Genomic DNA, 18,373 nt, shown 5'->3' with positions numbered 1-18,373 from the left:
ATAGTTCTTTAGATGATTTATTTGAAGGAATTTACATATTCCAGGCTAAAATCCAAGCCCAAAAGAAGGTTGTAACATCCCACCCAGCGACGCCTAATATTTGGAAGTGAGAATTTTGGAATGAGTTCTGAAATAGGTAAAAAGATGGATTCATTTAAGAAAAAGTTTATGAGTATGTCTTCAGTCAAAATCTTGAAAGTTTGAAATATAGTCAATAAGAATAAGGCTTAAGCAGATAGTTTTAAGATTGTCCAACAATAGGATTGGATTAAGTATAAGTTATGTTTAAGCGTGTTTGTAATTCCTTAGTCTGATGTATTATGGAGGAGCAAACTTATGGCTAAGTTAAGTACGACGATTCGCAGAGGGTATAAGTCTCTAAATTAGGCGAGATGTAAATATATTCATATAGTGTACGCCATAAGAAATTATGCTATACAAAGATAGGCGTTTACATTAATGAATAAGAAAGAAAAGTTTCAAGTTACATTTGTAAAAAGTACGTAACATTTGAGATTCGAATTCGATAGATCGGGTCGGGTTGAGGACATTATAGAGGTAGATTCAAATATTTTATCAGTGGTGCCAATTCCTCATATCCCTAGCAACATCTACATGGACAAGTATAGCAAGCCCATTACTGTGATAGCCATTATAGATATTAAAGCAGCAGAAACCAACATGAACTCAAAAGGTTTTCCTAACAGAATGGTTGAAGCCGTTTGAAAGAATTTTTAATTCGGTTGTAGATCAACCATTCAGTATCAAGATCCAAATTCCCAAGAGAAGATATTGTTATAGGCTTTGATTTATACACCAAAGCCCAACATTTGAGAATTCTACTTGATGGAATCTGATTTAAGATGTTTAAATTCCCAAGTTGTTTGTTATTTAGTTAGAAAAACTCCAATAGATTGGTCAGGAGCTTAAAGATGAAGCTTGTGCAAACTCACATTCTGAATTTTTATCAAAATGTGAAAAGCCATTATGGAAGAATCCAAATTTCTTCACCACACTTCCTTTCAAAAGAAATGGAGATATCTATATCACAAATGCAAGCCATATAGGAATAAATCTTGATCATTAAAAGCTAGTAGAACAATAATGCAAAGAGCTTCAACTACAAGGGTTGATTGAACCCTCAAACTTTCAATAGGCATGTAAAGCATTCTATGTCAATAAAAAAGTAGAGCAAGCTAGAGGGTAACTCAAATTTTTGATCAACTATTAGCCACTTAATCATTTTCTTTAGGATGATAAATTTTCATTACTCAATCGAAACTTATTGTTTTCCAATCTAGCCACTCAAAGCTGGATTTTGGCAATTGGAAATAGAGCTAGCAGAGAGGCCTAAGATACATTTCTGCATACCAAATTAGCATTATCAGTGGACAATAATGCCTTTTGGTTTGAAAACAGCTCTATCATTATTCTAAAAGTCCATGATCAAGATTTTCTAGCCCTTCATAGATACTGCATTGATATATATATATATATATATATATATATTAATGACATCCTTTTGTATAATTCAAATGAACAAGCCCATATTACTCTTATGAATTAGTTCGAGTAGTTGGTCCTTCAATATGGAATTATTCTATCATCAAGAAATATGCAAACACACAAATCCGAGATAGAATTCTTGAGCATGAACAATAGAGAAAAAATATCAACTTGGTCCCCCATATTGCACAAGAATTATTGACATTTCATGATGAAAATATGGCAAAGAAGCAGATCTAACAATTTCTAGGATTGTCAATTATCTTAGAGATTTTGTTCCAAAAATTTCTAAGTAAACCAATCCTTTGAGGAAGATGTTGAAAAAAGATCTCCTCCATAGAAAGAAGTTCAAATAAGAGTAGTCTAAAAGCTTAATTAAGATCTCCAAGATTTTCCACCATTACAAATTCTTGCTGATGGAAAAAGAATTCTTTAGACAGATGTTAGCGACAAATCAACCTTCCAAATCAACATCGTAGACCTTCTATCCATTGCTGCAGTATCTTTGCCATAACAACCTTGGTTATTTATTTATTTGTTCGCATATTGTTCACGTAATTATTCTCATCATTGCCATCACATATTTTTACTCTTACTTTGCCATAGCATTTTCACATGTCAGTCTGTATACAATTCACACTCATCCTTATTATTTTAATCTATACTGCATATTAACTCGGTTTTGACATGACATTAATTATTATCATAATTTTATCATTTCTATACTTAATCCGATCTCTGTGGAGATGATCTCATTTATCACTTTATTACTTGATTCGACATGTATACTTGCACAACTCACATATCATATTCACATGAGACACTTATCAACAAGGAATAATGACAGTGATAAAGCACTACAGAGAAAGTATTCTAGATCCATCAGAATGGTGTTAAGATTACCCATGGTATGATAACATTTGTGACTAAACCCTAAACCATTAAAAACAAATATTTGATGACTCAACTAAAAAGATCACTCAAATAGAGATAGTCACATAACTAAATCAGATATTGAGAATCAAATAGAAAAGATGAAAATTAGAGCATACAAGGCTAAGCAGAAAAAAGAATGGAGAGCAATAGAGCTCAACCTCACCTAAGATGAAAGTAGTGGTTATGAAGGCACAGACTAATCTGCTTTTGTCAAAAATCTTCATTGTTTGTATTGTTTGTCAGGAATCCTATTGTTTGCTTTGGTGTAACAAAAATCTTATCTGAGTTTGTTGTTTCTAATCATCAAGTTTTATAAATAAAAGGAAGCTTACAAGTTTGAAGACAAATCTCAACCATCAATAAAATTCTAGTGTGTTTTCAAAAAATTGTCTTTCTAAGTTTTCTCTTTCTTACTTATTTGAACTATCTATTTAAATAAAGAGTTGATATGAATCATCAGTGAATTTTAGAATATGCTCTTTATTTATGGATCAGCTTAAAACTCAAATAATTGTTAAAGATATAATTTTATAATAAAATTAATTAAAAAAATTATCTCTTATTTTCAACGAGGCGTGCGTGACTTGTTAAAATTTTATTTATTTAAAGAATATCTTAAACTAACTGATGATTTTATTTTATTTTTATTAGACTGCTAATGGTATAAAATAATTATCCTATTTGATATTAACTTTTAATTTATCCAAAATTGATGGAATTGAGAAAAAGAGCCCAGCCCAATAAGAAAGATCGTTGCTGTATGCTAGTTGAGTTGTGGTTGGTTGCGAGGCAAATACACTAAGCAAGGATGATGGCTTCTCCTTTACCTTCCCTCGCCTCTTTCTTTCCCTCAAACCACCATCCTCCTTCTCTAACTACTGCTTCACTTCCAGTTTCGAAGCTTATTTTCTCATCTTTTTCCCCAAAGTTGTCAAGAAACAAGAAATGGGTCTCACGCAGAAACAGATTCTATCCGGCGAAACCAACTGACCATGATTTAGACACGACGGGACCATCCCCACAAGCCTCAACTCAAAATGCTGTCAATGCATCCACCAGTTTCTTATCTATACTTTGTCCTCTTCTCAGATTATTCTCTGTAAGTTTCTTTATTTTTTTCTTGAAACCTTGTTTATCTTTTCTCTACAACAAAAAAATTTGAGCTTGTCATGCCCATAAAATCACAGGTTAAGTACTATTCAGCATTACTTTATGGAATTAAAGACAAACAACTCATCAATTTCATGTTTCTTTATTTTCAATATCACCTTGTTAACATTTCAGGTAAACATAGTTTAATGCTTAATATAATCAGTACAATTATATTGTTTTAATTTTGTTACTTACGGATGCTTACCTTAATACAACAAATAGTTATATTCACTAAAATGAAAATAACTATATTTATTTGTATTTTTCTAATATGTACAACTAGGTGAAAATCAAAGTTCTCATTGCACTAAACCTAAGTTCATATGTTACATTGGATCAAAGTTGATATGTAATATTTATTCCTTTTATGTTATTAGGGTAGATGAAATCATGGTAGTTGGGTCTCTTTATGATGCCATGAGTGCCTGAAAATTGTAGAAAACTGGCAGTTTTGAGTAGATTTAATTGTAGGTTATGTCTCTCTTGCGGAATACCAATAGAAAGGCAAGATTAACTGTGGATGCATGTTTCTCATATCGATATTATATTTTCCTCTAAAAAAATGGATTAAAACCAATTATGACTAGGACATCAGCTTGGTATCCTGGCTCTTTATGTTCTTGCTTCTTAATCGGTTTGTATAAGTAACTAACAAACAAGCATGCAATTATTGTCATTTAGAATTTAATTGCAGAAGCGTAGTCAGTCGATGAATTTTGGTGATATGATTTGGTTTCTATGGCTCAAATTTTTCCGTTTCATGATTATCATTTTTCCAGTTGAAGATTTGGCACCTTGTCTGTGAGGAAACATTTTGATCTACAAACCTTCGTGTTCCAGTGTAGTGTTATTTTGAGTATCATTTTCTTTTCTGTTTTGCATGTGTTGACTATTGTTTTTGGCTATGATATAAGATTAACATTTTATTCTCGGTACTTTTCTTGTTGGATTTTACCAATCTCAAAGGCTCATTACCTTTGCTTGGTGTTAACTACCTGCAAGTGCTTATTATGTTTTGCAAGTGTAACTATGTACTGATTTTCCTGGGTATTTGCCACCCCATGCACTTCACCTTTAACTCTGTGATCTTCCTTGCTGGTCAAGTCAGTCAAGCATAGTAAGCCATTAACTCTATCTGCCCCCCTCAGTAGAAAAAGATTCTCTGGCATGCAATGCAAGGTTTCCGAGACCATCGTTGTTCATATTACACAGCATATATCATTTAACAACTAAACCAGATATCCAAATGCTAGAATTTCTATTGTCTGAATGTTCAGAATCAGGTTTCCTTATCGACTTGCTTCTTCATTTGATTCATGCCTATTCTTTTTGTTTGAATTTAATTGTATGTTGCTTGGACTGTTCATTGTTTTTGAAGTATCCGTGTCCGATACATGGGATACATATGCATTAACTCTTTGAAAAATCTAACTATACCCATGTCTGATACGTATGCATATCTGACACTCACATCTAAGTCCAAGCAACATAGATTTGATCCCTTGGCAGCTAATACCTTTGATGGACTGGCTGCTGTACTTTTTATGCATTAACACTTCAGAAAGAAGCTGCTGTAGCTTTAAACAAAATTCCTTCCCTCTATTCTCGTACTTGGAATTGATTTCTATTTCTAGCATATGTGATTATAAGTTTGTGGTCCTTTCTATAACTTTTCATTTTTTCCTTATCAATGCTTTCTATATTGTGGTTTGCAGGGAGGAGACCCCTCCCAAGAACGGAATGATGCTCTGGAGGTAACCTCTTTAAAGAGTCACCCTTTTTTCTCATCACTCTTATATCATTTATTTCTTTGCCCAAACTATTGTCCTTCTCCTTTTTCTTTTTACCTTTCATAAGTTTCTTCAATGTTTTATTTACGTTTTCTTTTACATAATATAACTCTAGAGTCCCGTTTAAAGTCATGTTTTCTTTATGTTTCTTTCTTCAATGTTTGCATACGCAGAAAGCTTTAATTCTCTACTTTTTGGTGGCTCAATAGTAGGTAGCGACATCTTCTTTATCCACCTTGGCAAGATTTCCTTGGGGATCAAAATCACTAGCAGAGGGCTCAGAGAGCAACGATATAACCATTTCTGATCCTCCCATTCGCATGCAACTCTTTGAATTTGGTAAGTGTCTTGCTAAATAAGGTTTGGTCATCATATGCTTATAAATGGCCAAAATGTGAAAAGTTGCTTTCCTCTACATTTCACTTTGATTTATCTTAGTTTTCCTGATTCAATGTTTTGGCTACACAAGTGGATGGAAGAATGAGCATTAGAATTTCTGAAAACAAGTAAATTAGCATGTTCTAATAAACAAGTTCTTACGCCTTGTAAAAATTATCATTACTTTTGGGATCAAAGTTTGGATAAATTGCTTATATCAAATGTTATTTTCTGAACCTGAAAGTTTTCACTTTATTTAGTATTTGCATTTTGTAAACAGAAGCATGCCCCTTTTGCAGAAGGGTTCGAGAAGCATTGACAGAGCTGGATCTTTCTGTAGAGGTGAGAACTGCTAGATATATTTTAGAAAAATTCGTTGTTTATCACAATTGACCAAGTTTTATTAGTAGCTGTTCTCTTTTATAAACATTTATGTCCTGAACATATTCTGAAGGGGTTTTCCATTTCAAAACAGTCCATGTAAACAGCACAATTTCATTTGCATTGAGAGAGAGAGAGAGAAGGGGGAGGGGACTATTGCAAGGTTGCTTTGGATAGCTTAGTCAGGTTGGCTGATAATGCAAATCTGTAGTCAACCTAAACGACACGAAGTTAGCTGATTTAGTATTATAGAGTTTGTGCAGGATATATAAGTTTTACATAACCAGACAATATCAATTCTCACAGCATGTTGTCTCATAAGTTAAAATATCTATCTTGTATTTGATGAGTTATTATGGTTATCAGCTTACATTTTCTGATAATAAAGGAGTCTGAATTTAAGAATTCATCTTTCTTTCAGCTTCTTTCATCTAAAAAGTTGCTGCTCTGAGTTGACTACTGCTGTACAAATGGACCAGGGAGAAAAAACTGAACTGAATAATTTGTACCTCTTTGGATGATTTATAGGGTATTCAGTGTTTAGTGCACTCTTTACATGATTAGAACAGATTCCGGTTAACTCAATCTACGGTTTATGTGCTTCATCTGAGAATAAATGGAATAATGCATAGGACTTTATATCATATGCATAATACTTATCATGCCCATTTTGATGCTTTGCTATTACTTAGTTTCCATGCATCATGATGCAGACTTTTTACCATTTTTGAACAGGTGTATCCTTGTCCAAAAGGTTCTTTAAGACATAGAGAAATGGTTAGAAGCTTTGGTGGAAAAGAGCAGTATGTGGTTCTCTATCTTATAGTAATACTATTTTTGGTTGGTTTGTTGCTTGGAAGTTTTAAGTTGGATCGAAATTTGAGATGTCTTGAATATTAGCAATTTCATATGTTGAAGATGATGCACAAATTTGTGTTTGTATTAACTTTTAACTTACTTACCTGAGCATAATTGGTCTTGGTTTCATCAATTTTATATGAAGCTTTCTCGGGGGAAAAGGGACCAAGTAATGTTGTTAAGTGTTTCTCCTTTTATGGAATTTTAAAGTTTATGGAGTTATCATGCAGGTTTCCCTTCCTCATTGACCCAAATTCTGGAATATCAATGTATGAAAGTGGTAAGTTGTGAAGCTCTATCTCACCTTGGTGATTTCAACATTGACTGCCATTAAGTTCTTCTGCAATGATCTCCTGTTTTGTTTGACTTTGCTTCATAACATAAACTTGTTTGAAATGAATTGAACCAAGTATCATATATAGATTTACTCACAGATCCATATCTTGTTCTTTTCTTTTTTCCATCAATGGTGGATGTTAATGATGCTGATCATTAATGAGAGATTCCAAGCAGAGAACATGTGTCTAAAGTTTCTGGACTGCAACTTTTGACTGATTGCTGATTTAGTGGAATCTTAATTCATTTCCTATGAACACATCAGGAGTTTTTTGCATGTCTATTTTGATGAGAACGAAATCTAACATGACCCTGATTACAGACTGCTCTTATTTATAAGTATTTATACAATTATTTTATATGGGAACCTGTAAGACAGTAGATGTCTGCCTGCACCTGCACAACTTATGGTTGATTTGATTATATGCTTTATTTACTGTCCATGTCATAATTTGCTGAACATTCATTTTCCTTCTACTTTTTCTGATAGGTGATATTGTCAAATACCTGTTCAAGCACTATGGTAAAGGAAGAAGCCCCTCAACGGGTCTTTTAGAAAGGTATGTAGGCACAAAGTTTGCGTATATTAAATATCTGTCCAAGTGTTTAAATTTGGTTAAACCCCAAACCTTAAACCTGGGATCTGAAATATTTTTCTGATATGTGGGTATGTATTCAGTTGCTTGATGTATGCTAGTACTTTAATGCACACTTTTTGGTTATGAGGGGAGAGGAAGATATATTGCAGAGAACATTGAAGTCCGAGAGAAACAAATTGAATAACTAGATTCTGGGGGTTACTTTGAAATTTTTGATTGAGTTTTATGTGTTCATTTTTAAAGTGGTAGCAAGATAGAAGGAGAAACGTATTCAGTGAGCTATTTGCTTTGGTTTGTATTAGTGATAATAATGGCAGCAGAGTTCTGGAAATGATTGAACCATTGAGATCAATGATCTGTTGTTCCCATGGCCCTTTGAAATAAGTTTCGAACTTTGGTGCCGTTAACAAATAGCTACCTTCTTTATAGATTTACTACATGAGTTCTTGGCCTTGTCAAGGGAATTACCGAAGATATGTTTGATTTCGAAGTTTTATGCTATTTTTTTTATTACCAAAAATGTTCTCTTGTATCTTTGAAAGCAAAAATTGAAAGAAAACAGGGAAACATAGAAGTTAGCAATTTTATTTACTGCGTTCTTTAGGTTGTCATTTAAAAAAAAAAAAAGGAATTTACAAGTCCAATTACAGGTAAAATTACAACTCACATATAATATGTGTCCAATCAACTAGAACTAGAATGGCTCCATACATAGCACAATGGTCTGAAAATCAGAATATATCTGGACTTAGACCAGAGTAAATCTAGATAGGGCTCACACATGTTATTGACTTGCGAAGAAGAGGGAAACATCTGGTTCAGATTAAATCATGAGTTTTTCAAAACAAAGTCAGTGTATACACATCTATGTTACACGGACTTGGCTACAGGCATCAAATATGGGTGTGTATTACATACAGGTAATAGTTAGATATTTCTTAGTTTTGCCTTTGAGGATTCTTGGAGGTCATATCTCCATATCCATGCATCAAACATGAGTGTCGAACGGGTACTTTTAAAAAAATGAAGAGTGAGCAATGTAGATGCATATTGCACAAAGTTTTTGGTACAAATGGTTCAAATCAAATGATGGATAACTTCTATATTACTTGAACTAAAATATGAAAGTTGGATACAGTTATGTGCCTCATACAAGTATGTTCAGTTTTTTCTATGTTTTCCCATGTATATGGAGGGTAATATCTTTGTATTCATGTCAAATACGGGAACTTCAAGAAATAGAGTTTGAGCAACATGTTCTTCTATTTTTATCAAAAGGTGCTTTAATTATAGATATGGACTTTAATTGAACATGTTAAGCCACGTGGTTAAATTGTTCCATTTGATATTGTGTTTCATTGATTCGTAAGAACTTTAGTTCCCGTCTAAATTCTTAACTAGTTCTCCCACAATGCTGCATTGTGCAGCACATTGTTCACTGGATGGATGCCAACAATTCTTCGAGCAGGTCGAGGAATGATGCTATGGGATAAGGCAAGACGAGACCCACCACCAAAAAAGCTTGAACTTTTCTCGTATGAGAATGAACCAGTAAGCTATCATATTCGTGATTAAATATTCATCTGTTGGTTCTGCTAATGAAGCATAAACCTTTAAATGCTCAAATGTTATCATTCTTCTTTCTTTATTTGACAGTATTCACGAATTGTACGAGAGGCACTTTGTGAACTCGAACTTCCTTACATCCTTCACAATGTGGGAGAAGGATCTCAACGGATGAAATTACTCCTTGAGGCATCTGGATCCAAAGAGGTTAGCTCCTGATAAATTCATATGATCTTTCTCTTAAAACAAATTCCTCCTCAAAGTAGTGAAATTGATATATAGTATTTGCTGGCTCATGCAACAAGCTTCAGGTCTTATGCATTAATAGTCTCGAGCCACTTGAACCTTGGCTCTATGTTGTTGGATGCAGCACTCATATCCGATACATATTTGGACATGGATATGTGGATATGATTTCACAAGGACCTTTCAAATTGAACAAATTTGTATTTATCCATGTCCGACACTCAAAACCGAGTTTGAGTTGATGCACTAGCTTAGACTTTTGTAACCCTATCTCACACATGCCCCAGTTTGAGCAGAAACCCTACCATATTGAATGAACAATACGACATAAGCGGAAATTTGCAGGTCATATCGAACACTTGATGTTGTGTTACTCAGGTGTGAATGTCGAGCAGAGTACGATAAAATTTTTCTTTGAATATTTTTTCATGTATTTGGAGGATGTTTGGAGGTCATGTGCTCATATCTGTGTCAAACAGAAGTCGGACACAGGTACTTCGAAAAAATGGATAGTTAGCTTGAATCATTAACATAAAGTTTAATTGCAATTTGCAGGTTCCGTATATAATCGATCCGAATACAAAAACTCAACTTGGTGATTTCAAGAAAATATTGTCATATTTGTTCAGTACATATTCGGCAGCCGCTATATAGTTTCATTGGCTTGAAGCTCTAAGCTACCCTCATCTGTGCCATGTAAAAAAGCCTCAGACAAAGGTAATGCCAATTTAAAATTTTAAAATATAAATATTTGATCCGTTGCCCCTATTTATGATGCAATTGGTCACGTTGTACCTAAGATGTGAGAAACTTGTACCTTTTATCAAGGAAAACAAATAATGCAAGTTCCTGGTTGAAATGAAAATCCAAGTTGCAAGAAAATATGCAAATATATTTGTGGTATTTCTTCAGAAACAAGTAATCTTATACGGTTTACAAATGATCCCAGGAATAACTTCTTAATTAATCAAACAAGTATCATCTAAGAAATTCAGCGCCATCTTTGAACAAATTCCCTACGAAATTCTTCAAATTGGCCTGCATTAATGGCATCCCTTATCAACCGGAAAAACCCTAGAAAATGGTGGGTGTTATGTCTGCAACATCAAAGCCTAAAAGCTGTTATTATCATCATGGCGGAAACCTTGCTAGATAGGATTAGTATTGTTTCAAACGGTGAGGAACAGACATCAATAATTGATCAAATAAACTAGTAAACGTAAAAATGATTGAAAGCAAAGCCTGTATCACCAAAAGGAAGAACATAGAAAGAAAAAGGACATACATTTCCAACAAAATCTGTGCCAACATTTCATGGACATTGAGTAGATGATTAATGTAGGCTCGGGTATGATTTCGACATGTATAACACGTACAGCCTTCAACAATGGGCGTTGTGTCTTTCCTGAAAAGGAGGAAAAAAAAAGATGTTATATGATAAGGAAAAATTGATCCAAATTTCATAAGTGAAAGCAGTAGATTCCCACTTAGATGCAAGATCCCTCCGATGTCTGATCAACATGGATCCCAATATCTATTGCAAACAATGGCTCATCTACATGTATAAATGCATCTTCAATTTGTAGTTATAAAACATTGGTATCCCCATACCCAAATCTGAATATGTTTTGAACACTGGTGTCAAACATTGGTTCTTCAAGAAAAATGATGAATCAGAGAAATATAGATGACAACTACTAAGAACCTCAAATGTTATGATTCAACCATGTATAAATGCATCCATGAAGTAGAAACAAAATCTCAATAAGCATTCAAAGATGTAAGTTAAAATACTAGTATTTCTATGCTTCACAGGATCATTCATGATAGTAGAAATTGTAATAGAAGCAGGCATATAGAAACCTGTACAAAATATTCAAAATATTGATAATTTGACTAATAACATTCTATCTTAAACTCAAGCCAATCAAATTTCCATTTTTAAGCAAAAGTGTTAAAACTTAAAAGTAATCTTGAAAATTACCGGAACACTGTGGCTCTCAGATTAATTTTTCTGGGGTCGCTTCCTACATCACTTGGGACAAGATTCGATGCATTTATCTGTGTTCTATCTAGTGGAAAGGTGAGTGCAAAGCCTCCAAGAGTAAGATGGTAAATGTACCTATAAATAGCCGTGAAAGCAATTAGCATAGTTAAAAGACAGGTTGGATGGTAATACATGGTGAACTGAGCTACATACGTCGACTCGAAGAGATCAACACCTGCAGCAATGCCCTGCAATATTTCCTCTATGACATTAAAAAACAAATTAATCCGTGATGACGTGAATTACAAAACATACCAATATAGTAGGAATACAAATGTGCTTTCTGAAACATAACTCCACTGACAATGATAAAAATGTAAACAAAGGCTCTCACGTTACAATAATCCCCAGCACCAAGAAAACCCTCATCCCCAAATCAACCACCACCGTAAGAGATCTGGAGAGTAAGAGAGAGAGAGAGAGAAAGCAGGGAACAAGAAAGAAAATAATGGATTGAAACTGAAGAAAACAGAAATGATTGGTACCTGGCAGTCCAAGCCCGCATATCAACCGCGGCTTTTCCTCTGGCAAGGCTTCCTGAGTATTACTAACACTGTTAGAACTTAAAATTACAGAGGGAACGTGAAATTGCCACTCTATTGCTGCAATTGATCCATAAAACAAAAATTTGCCTAGCAAATCCTAACCCTAATTCCGATCATAGCCATGAATCCTAAAATTCCAAATGTATGTCCAAAAACCCTAAGTAAACAATTTACTCCAAATGTATGTCCCATGTCATCAACTTGATTATTCTTTAACCCAATAGGATCAGACTTGAAGAGTACTGTAATAAACAAGTAAACAACCAACTTAGATTCCAAGAAAATAACCTAAGCTCCTAGAATAAACTAAAGTTGACAAAATAACATAGCAAAATTGGGTTTAAAATTAATAAAATTACAGTTCCCAACTCTGCAACAAAAACAATGAGTCAAGTGTTTCAATGGCTACACCAAGTAAGCTTGACCTTTGTATACTTTGTCATCATAACTATACATTTTTTACCTTTGGCTGAAAGAAACAAAAGCTAACCAATAGTGAATCTTACAAAAGCTATCTCTTTTCTACTTTTTTCCTCTTTGATCTAACACATTCAAACTTCGTTGAGTTTTAAATCATGCATCAAAATATATATTAATATATGTTAAACTGATTATTACTTTTGCCTAAATTATGGGTTAAGCTACTTACAATGACAGCATTAAGCAGAGCTGGGCGTTCATCCATGCTTTCCCCAAGCCCTAACCCTCCAACCCAATAACCTGCATTATTTACATTCAGAATCAGTATTTAAATATTTGACAACGAGTGAACATGCAACCGAAAACAGATGCATTAAAATATGTACCATGGAATCGGAAAGATCTAGGTTTCAAGGTAGCAAGCAAGCATATACATTAAGATGAGTTGTCCAAGGAGCTAATAAGCACCGAGACATAAGGAAACCATATATACCACAGTTATGTATAAGCTAGAATATGTAACCAACACAGCTTGGATACAGATGAAAAGATTTAAAAAATACATATTATTTAAATTGGATATAGGGAGGAACAATGAAAATTCAAAGACTAACAGGTAAGGGAAGTAGTTATGCCATCTCCAGCAAAGTAACCACAATGGTACCACCTTGACCAAATAGATTTGAGCAGATTTGGCATCAGATCCAGGATATCATGAAGACCCCAAATTTAATCCCATTTAGATAATCAACAAAACTATATTTGAAGACTAAAATATTTTAATAATTTATTTACTTTAAAAAGACATGTAAGAATATTCTTAATTACAATGACAGATCCTATTATCACATTCTAAGTTCGGAAACTTGTTGATGACCATATCCGTATCTGTCATACTCATGTTCGTGTTTGAGGTTGCTAGATAAGGGGCCTACATTGCAACTAAAACTATAGTACATATATATACACACACACACACACACACAAAAAAAAAAAAGGACTTATTCTATTTGTAGTCTTAAGACACTAAGGAGTATTTACAATGCAGTCAAAGCTTGTGCCTGGTGTTGATCGTGTGTCCTTCATGCAGATGGACTTGAGTTTCAGGCTTTAAACCAAATTAAATATGCTTAGGAGCTTTACGCTGAAAATACATTTAAGCCAGACATAAATATCATATTATTAGGGCACCTTTGGTGCACAAAAACTATGGATACAATGGGATAAAGTAAGATTGTGAATAGGATTGTATTCGATAATGTTATCCAATATAATGCTAGGCGTATGAAAGGATTAGCATGCAACAAACTGTGTTAAGACTTTATGGCACAAACAAAAGTCTTGTTCGTAGATATACCAGATACGTTTCTTGTTGCTACCTCTTGGGCACATCTTCGCCTTTCTTCCAAACTAGAACCTCCAACAATAGCTCCAAAAACAGCTCCACTTGCCTAAATTCCATGAGTTAATACAAGCTTATATCAATCAAACTTAATATCATATTGCATTTTTTGACAAAAGCTGTGCTGATGTCCTTTTGGAATACTTATTACTCAATAAATTTAAAGCTAAATGCATTCCACAGCCAATGATGACAAAAACTTAACATTCAACCCAATATTTACTTAAATATTTTCTTCATAGTTCTGCACGGGGAGAAGATGTTAGACATATATTCCTTAAGAGACATTATAACTTCACTAATCAAAGCCCCATCATGGTTTCAGTAAGTACCTATGAGAACCCTTAGATTATTCATATCTTTAAAGAGCGAAGGCTTTCATCTAGTAAATTACCTACCTACTAAACAAATAAGCATCATCTTCGACTTAAAATGTAATCACATGGCTTGTAACCTTAACATTCTTATAAAAACATGGTTTGAACTAAATTTACCAAGATTTGACCTTTATGCTGTATAAAGAGGAATAGAGCAAAAGGAGAGGAAAAAAAGGAATCAAGCTGGAGCAAAAGATACAATTATATCTTCCTAGATCAGAAGAGGAGAGGAAGCTAGAATGAAGCGAAGGGATTTCATATTATTACGATATTCATCAATTTGAATAGCTATCAAAAGAGAATTTCCACAGTCAATAGCATGACCTCACGCGATAATTTTGAGTAGAAAGGCTTTACTCTCAGATCCTTTAGGTTTGAAGGTATTTAAAAGGTGGCTTTTGCAGGCTTTACCCGTTATCCAATTCTTCAATGGACATTTTTGAGGTCTCCACATACAAAAATAACACAACTTCATTAATGCACTTAAAAATCCATGTCCTTTCAAACATCCAAAGATGCCAAACGTTTTTTATTTAGTAGATCAACTAATTGATCAACCTCTACCTCTATTTATTATTTTTACTAGAATCAAATTTACTTTACATTCTCACAAATATGACTTTATTTTTTATGATCTCTTCATGCATGATGAGATACCTGTTGAAACAACCTTATTTAACTGATACTCAACCAATAGGCAAGCCATATTCTAACTACCACTACAGTCATACTGCATAGCCAATGCTATCTTGCAATTATGTAAAAACCCTTGTAACACTCAACGAACCATCTAATCTTATCCATTTTGGTCCGGTAAACAACATTCTATTGCGTCTCCTTTCTTTATCCATAATGCTAATATAGGCACTCTCAGGAATGTCCTGAAAATCAGTTCTAACTTCATCGCTGACCTCGTCCATTTCTTTTACTAAAATTCTTCTCTTCTCATCCAGTATAACATCAAACCCCTTAGACTCTTAGGTAGTCCTTCAATATTCTAACTGAAGATCAAACCTATGCTTACTTTTATCTTCTAAAACTATAACATCTTTCAAATAGAATGAAACAGTAAGCTTCATCTAGAAACTAACTTGCTAAAAGTTAAACTAACTAGAAAACAGAAAACAAAAACATTTCAAAATTCAGCGTAGGTTCCAAAATGCAAGATGAGGTTACAATTAACAAAAAGAGCACCAGAAATAGTGTTTAGTAGTGACACCAATACTTTAAAGGATGACTTGGGGGTGAGTGTCAAATACAGGTATATGTCCTACAAGTGCATGTTTAATTTTTTGTAAGTTTTAATACTTGGAAGGTCGTATCCTTATACCAAAACTGGATACAAGTCAAGAAAATGAAAAGCCGGAGTAATATATATGATGCTTATCATTTACAAAAATCCAATATCATGTTATTCTAATTGTAGTAAGCCAAAGATGAAAGAAAAAAGGCAATAAAGAAAATTACAGGGCTTAATGAAATGCATTCATCGAGCCATTTGATAGTCCGGTCCACTGAGGTTTTGTTCCTTTTATCAGACACCCAAGCAGGCACTTCGTCAGCCAGAGTAGCCCACAACTCAGGTCTCGTGGAAGATATCATTTCCATATATTCAACGGGTTTAATCTGGCAAACACATTAAAATTAAATTTCGCCCGGTTGATTCAGTTAGAGCCGAGTAATGAACACCGCTAAATACATCAGTAGTGATAGATAGTACCAGAAGACGACCACAAGGGGTCTCGAAAGAGGCCCCGATTTTGTTAGTGGAATTAGCTTCGGGAAGGCATTGAATGGAATCCCTTGGAACAGCAACGAAGCAATGGTCATGCAAACCAAGTAGTTGGTGAAGCCCTCCAATCTTGGAGATAGTTTTCATGGAAAGGCCTTCCAAGCTGAAATATGCAAAAGACTAAGCAGGGAATGGAGGAGAAAATATAGTTGAAATAAGGCAAATGAAAGCTTACAAGTGAAGGGGGCTGACATGGAGGAGACGGGACTCAGGGGAAGGGAGACAAGAGAGAAGGTCAGGGGAGATAAAGTGGGGCAAGCCTTTACGGGTGGAAAGGAGAAGCGAAGGGGTGTCGATGGTGGAGGTGCCCAGATGGAGGATGCCTGCCCGTGCTCCTCCATTGCTCCATGCCTTCACCGCGAACTTCATGCTGCGGCAGTATAACAGTGGTTATGGAATTGGAGCGGCGAAGAAATAGAGGCCTTCGTCTTTCTTTCAGGGTTTTGTTGGGTTTATGGTTTGGCAACCACCCAACCCACAGTTCAACCAAAAATTTTAAAAAAATTTGTCCCGTCTTCTCAAATTTTATTATTATAATAACAATTTTAACCTAAATATAACGAATTAAATTCTTTAGAATTAAGAGTTAAATTTATTAAATTAATAAAATATAAATTTTAAGAGTTAAATTTATTATTATATCGATAAAATATATCTATAATTTGATGAAAAACATTTACATTAATTAATTATCATTAGTTTTTACTTTCAAAATTAATAAAAATTAATATTTATTTTAGAAATATAACTTTAATATTTTTTAAGAACAAACAAACTAATTATAATAAACTAGGATAATCGAAAGTTACTAATCTGTCAATTTTAAGAATTAGTATCAACATTTCAAAAATATCTTGAAAATCTACGTATTAATTTTTTATTAAAATCATCTTTACGATACGATCCATAACTTAATTTTATTTCTTAGAAATATACTCTGTATTCTAATATCAATTTTGATAACTACCATAAAGGTATTGATAACCAAAGTTGTGTATAATTTCACAATTCAGTCAAAATTATAAAACTGTTGTAAAATAAAATGTGTAATTATAAGAATACGTATTGGTTTATTGTTTTCAAAATAAAAATCCAACAAATATATATCTATTACATTATAATATACTATGTGGGTTAAAAAATAATAACGTGAAATTTTCCATCGGAAATTTTGATCATGATTTAAATATACAAATAAATGTAAAATGATTATTTTTATATTGGATAGTTATAATTATTTGTGTATGCAACAATTAAACGTAAAACGATGTTATATTGGTAACGGTATTGGTTGTTTGTGAAAATTAAATCAAATCAAAATTTATATATAAAATTACACAAAATTAAAATACATATATAGCATTACACATTAGACTAAAATTATATATAATTTTGAACTTTATCTTAAAATCAAATGAAGTAATTTAATTCTTCCAAAAAATAGAGTAATTTAATTTCTATCAATTTCAAAAGTGAACAACTTATAACAATTGATCACGGCATTTAATCTTTTCATCAATTTATACTATTTTAACGATATAATAATAAATTTAGCCCTCGACATGCATTAATACATTTTGTCAATTTGATCATGATTATAAAAAAATCAATAAGTTTAACTCTCAATATCTACATATTTTAAATTTGATATTAATTCTAAAAGAATTATATATAAATTTTAAAATATATTTAATTTAAAAGTTCAACATTAGCAATTATCCAAATCCTAAAAAAACAAAATTTTAAGAATATGCTTTTTTTTTTTTTTGCCAAAGATTAATTTGCTCAGTTCTATACATGCAAATCTGTCCAAATGGGAACCCACCAAATATCCCCTCCTTTCCCACGATTCCTCAAATTTTGCAAATATTTTTTCTTAAAGTTGAATTTACATTTTTGTATGCAATAAAATAAACTTTTAATATTGATTTAAATTATTCAATTTGAGTTGCACTTTTACTGCTATTTCAATAATACAAAACTTAATTGGCACAATATTTTATTTTATTTTTATTTTTATATTTTGAATATAGAAAATAGTC

General features: G+C 33.1%; 2 protein-coding genes across 4 annotated transcripts; one reads left to right on the top strand and one right to left on the bottom strand.

Annotated features, from left to right (window-relative positions):
- The first annotated feature begins 3,136 nt into the window (after positions 1-3,136).
- Positions 3,137-10,630, top strand: LOC108479574 (uncharacterized). Of its 2 annotated transcripts, none has more exons than XM_017782262.2 (10): positions 3,137-3,541; positions 5,310-5,348; positions 5,597-5,723; positions 6,043-6,104; positions 6,879-6,946; positions 7,232-7,281; positions 7,828-7,897; positions 9,364-9,487; positions 9,593-9,709; positions 9,808-10,155. In XM_017782262.2, exons 1-10 carry the CDS (start codon positions 3,251-3,253, stop codon positions 9,988-9,990), a joined length of 1,131 nt encoding a protein of 376 aa, XP_017637751.1. In that variant the 5' UTR covers positions 3,137-3,250; the 3' UTR covers positions 9,991-10,155. The 2 variants fall into 2 exon arrangements, with proteins under 2 accessions (XP_017637751.1, XP_017637753.1); XM_017782264.2 differs by lacking the exon at positions 9,808-10,155 and adding an exon at positions 10,304-10,630 and having other exon boundaries at positions 3,140-3,541.
- Positions 10,620-16,845, bottom strand: LOC108479573 (uncharacterized). Of its 2 annotated transcripts, none has more exons than XM_017782260.2 (10): positions 16,507-16,845; positions 16,260-16,434; positions 16,007-16,165; positions 14,118-14,211; positions 12,990-13,060; positions 12,281-12,332; positions 11,949-11,997; positions 11,733-11,870; positions 11,034-11,153; positions 10,620-10,845 (listed from the first exon to the last, which is right to left on the bottom strand). In XM_017782260.2, the coding sequence occupies exons 1-10, from the start codon at positions 16,698-16,700 to the stop codon at positions 10,740-10,742; spliced, it is 1,158 nt and encodes a 385-aa protein (XP_017637749.1). In that variant the 5' UTR covers positions 16,701-16,845; the 3' UTR covers positions 10,620-10,739. The 2 variants fall into 2 exon arrangements, with proteins under 2 accessions (XP_017637749.1, XP_017637750.1); XM_017782261.2 differs by having other exon boundaries at positions 10,741-10,860.
- Positions 16,846-18,373: the final 1,528 nt, after the last annotated feature.

This window comes from Gossypium arboreum, chromosome 5 (assembly GCF_025698485.1).
Source record: "Gossypium arboreum isolate Shixiya-1 chromosome 5, ASM2569848v2, whole genome shotgun sequence".
In the NCBI taxonomy this organism is placed as follows: domain Eukaryota; kingdom Viridiplantae; phylum Streptophyta; class Magnoliopsida; order Malvales; family Malvaceae; genus Gossypium; species Gossypium arboreum.
This window is presented reverse-complemented; position numbering and strand designations above follow the sequence as displayed.

Bases quoted from the DNA above. Each gene is read 5' to 3' on its own strand.
- LOC108479573 (XM_017782260.2), bottom strand. From the start codon at position 16,700: ATGAAGTTCGCGGTGAAGGCATGGAGCAATGGAGGAGCACGGGCAGGC. The intron at 14,212-16,006 runs GTAATTTTCTTT...CATGGAATTTAG, and splicing joins AATGCATTTCATTAAGCCCT to GCAAGTGGAGCTGTTTTTGG. The intron at 11,154-11,732 runs GTAATTTTCAAG...CCTCCTTTTCAG, and splicing joins CTGAGAGCCACAGTGTTCCG to GAAAGACACAACGCCCATTG.
- LOC108479574 (XM_017782262.2), top strand. From the start codon at position 3,251: ATGATGGCTTCTCCTTTACCTTCCCTCGCCTCTTTCTTTCCCTCAAAC. The intron at 3,542-5,309 runs GTAAGTTTCTTT...TGTGGTTTGCAG, and splicing joins CTCTTCTCAGATTATTCTCT to GGAGGAGACCCCTCCCAAGA. The intron at 6,947-7,231 runs GTATGTGGTTCT...GTTATCATGCAG, and splicing joins AGCTTTGGTGGAAAAGAGCA to GTTTCCCTTCCTCATTGACC.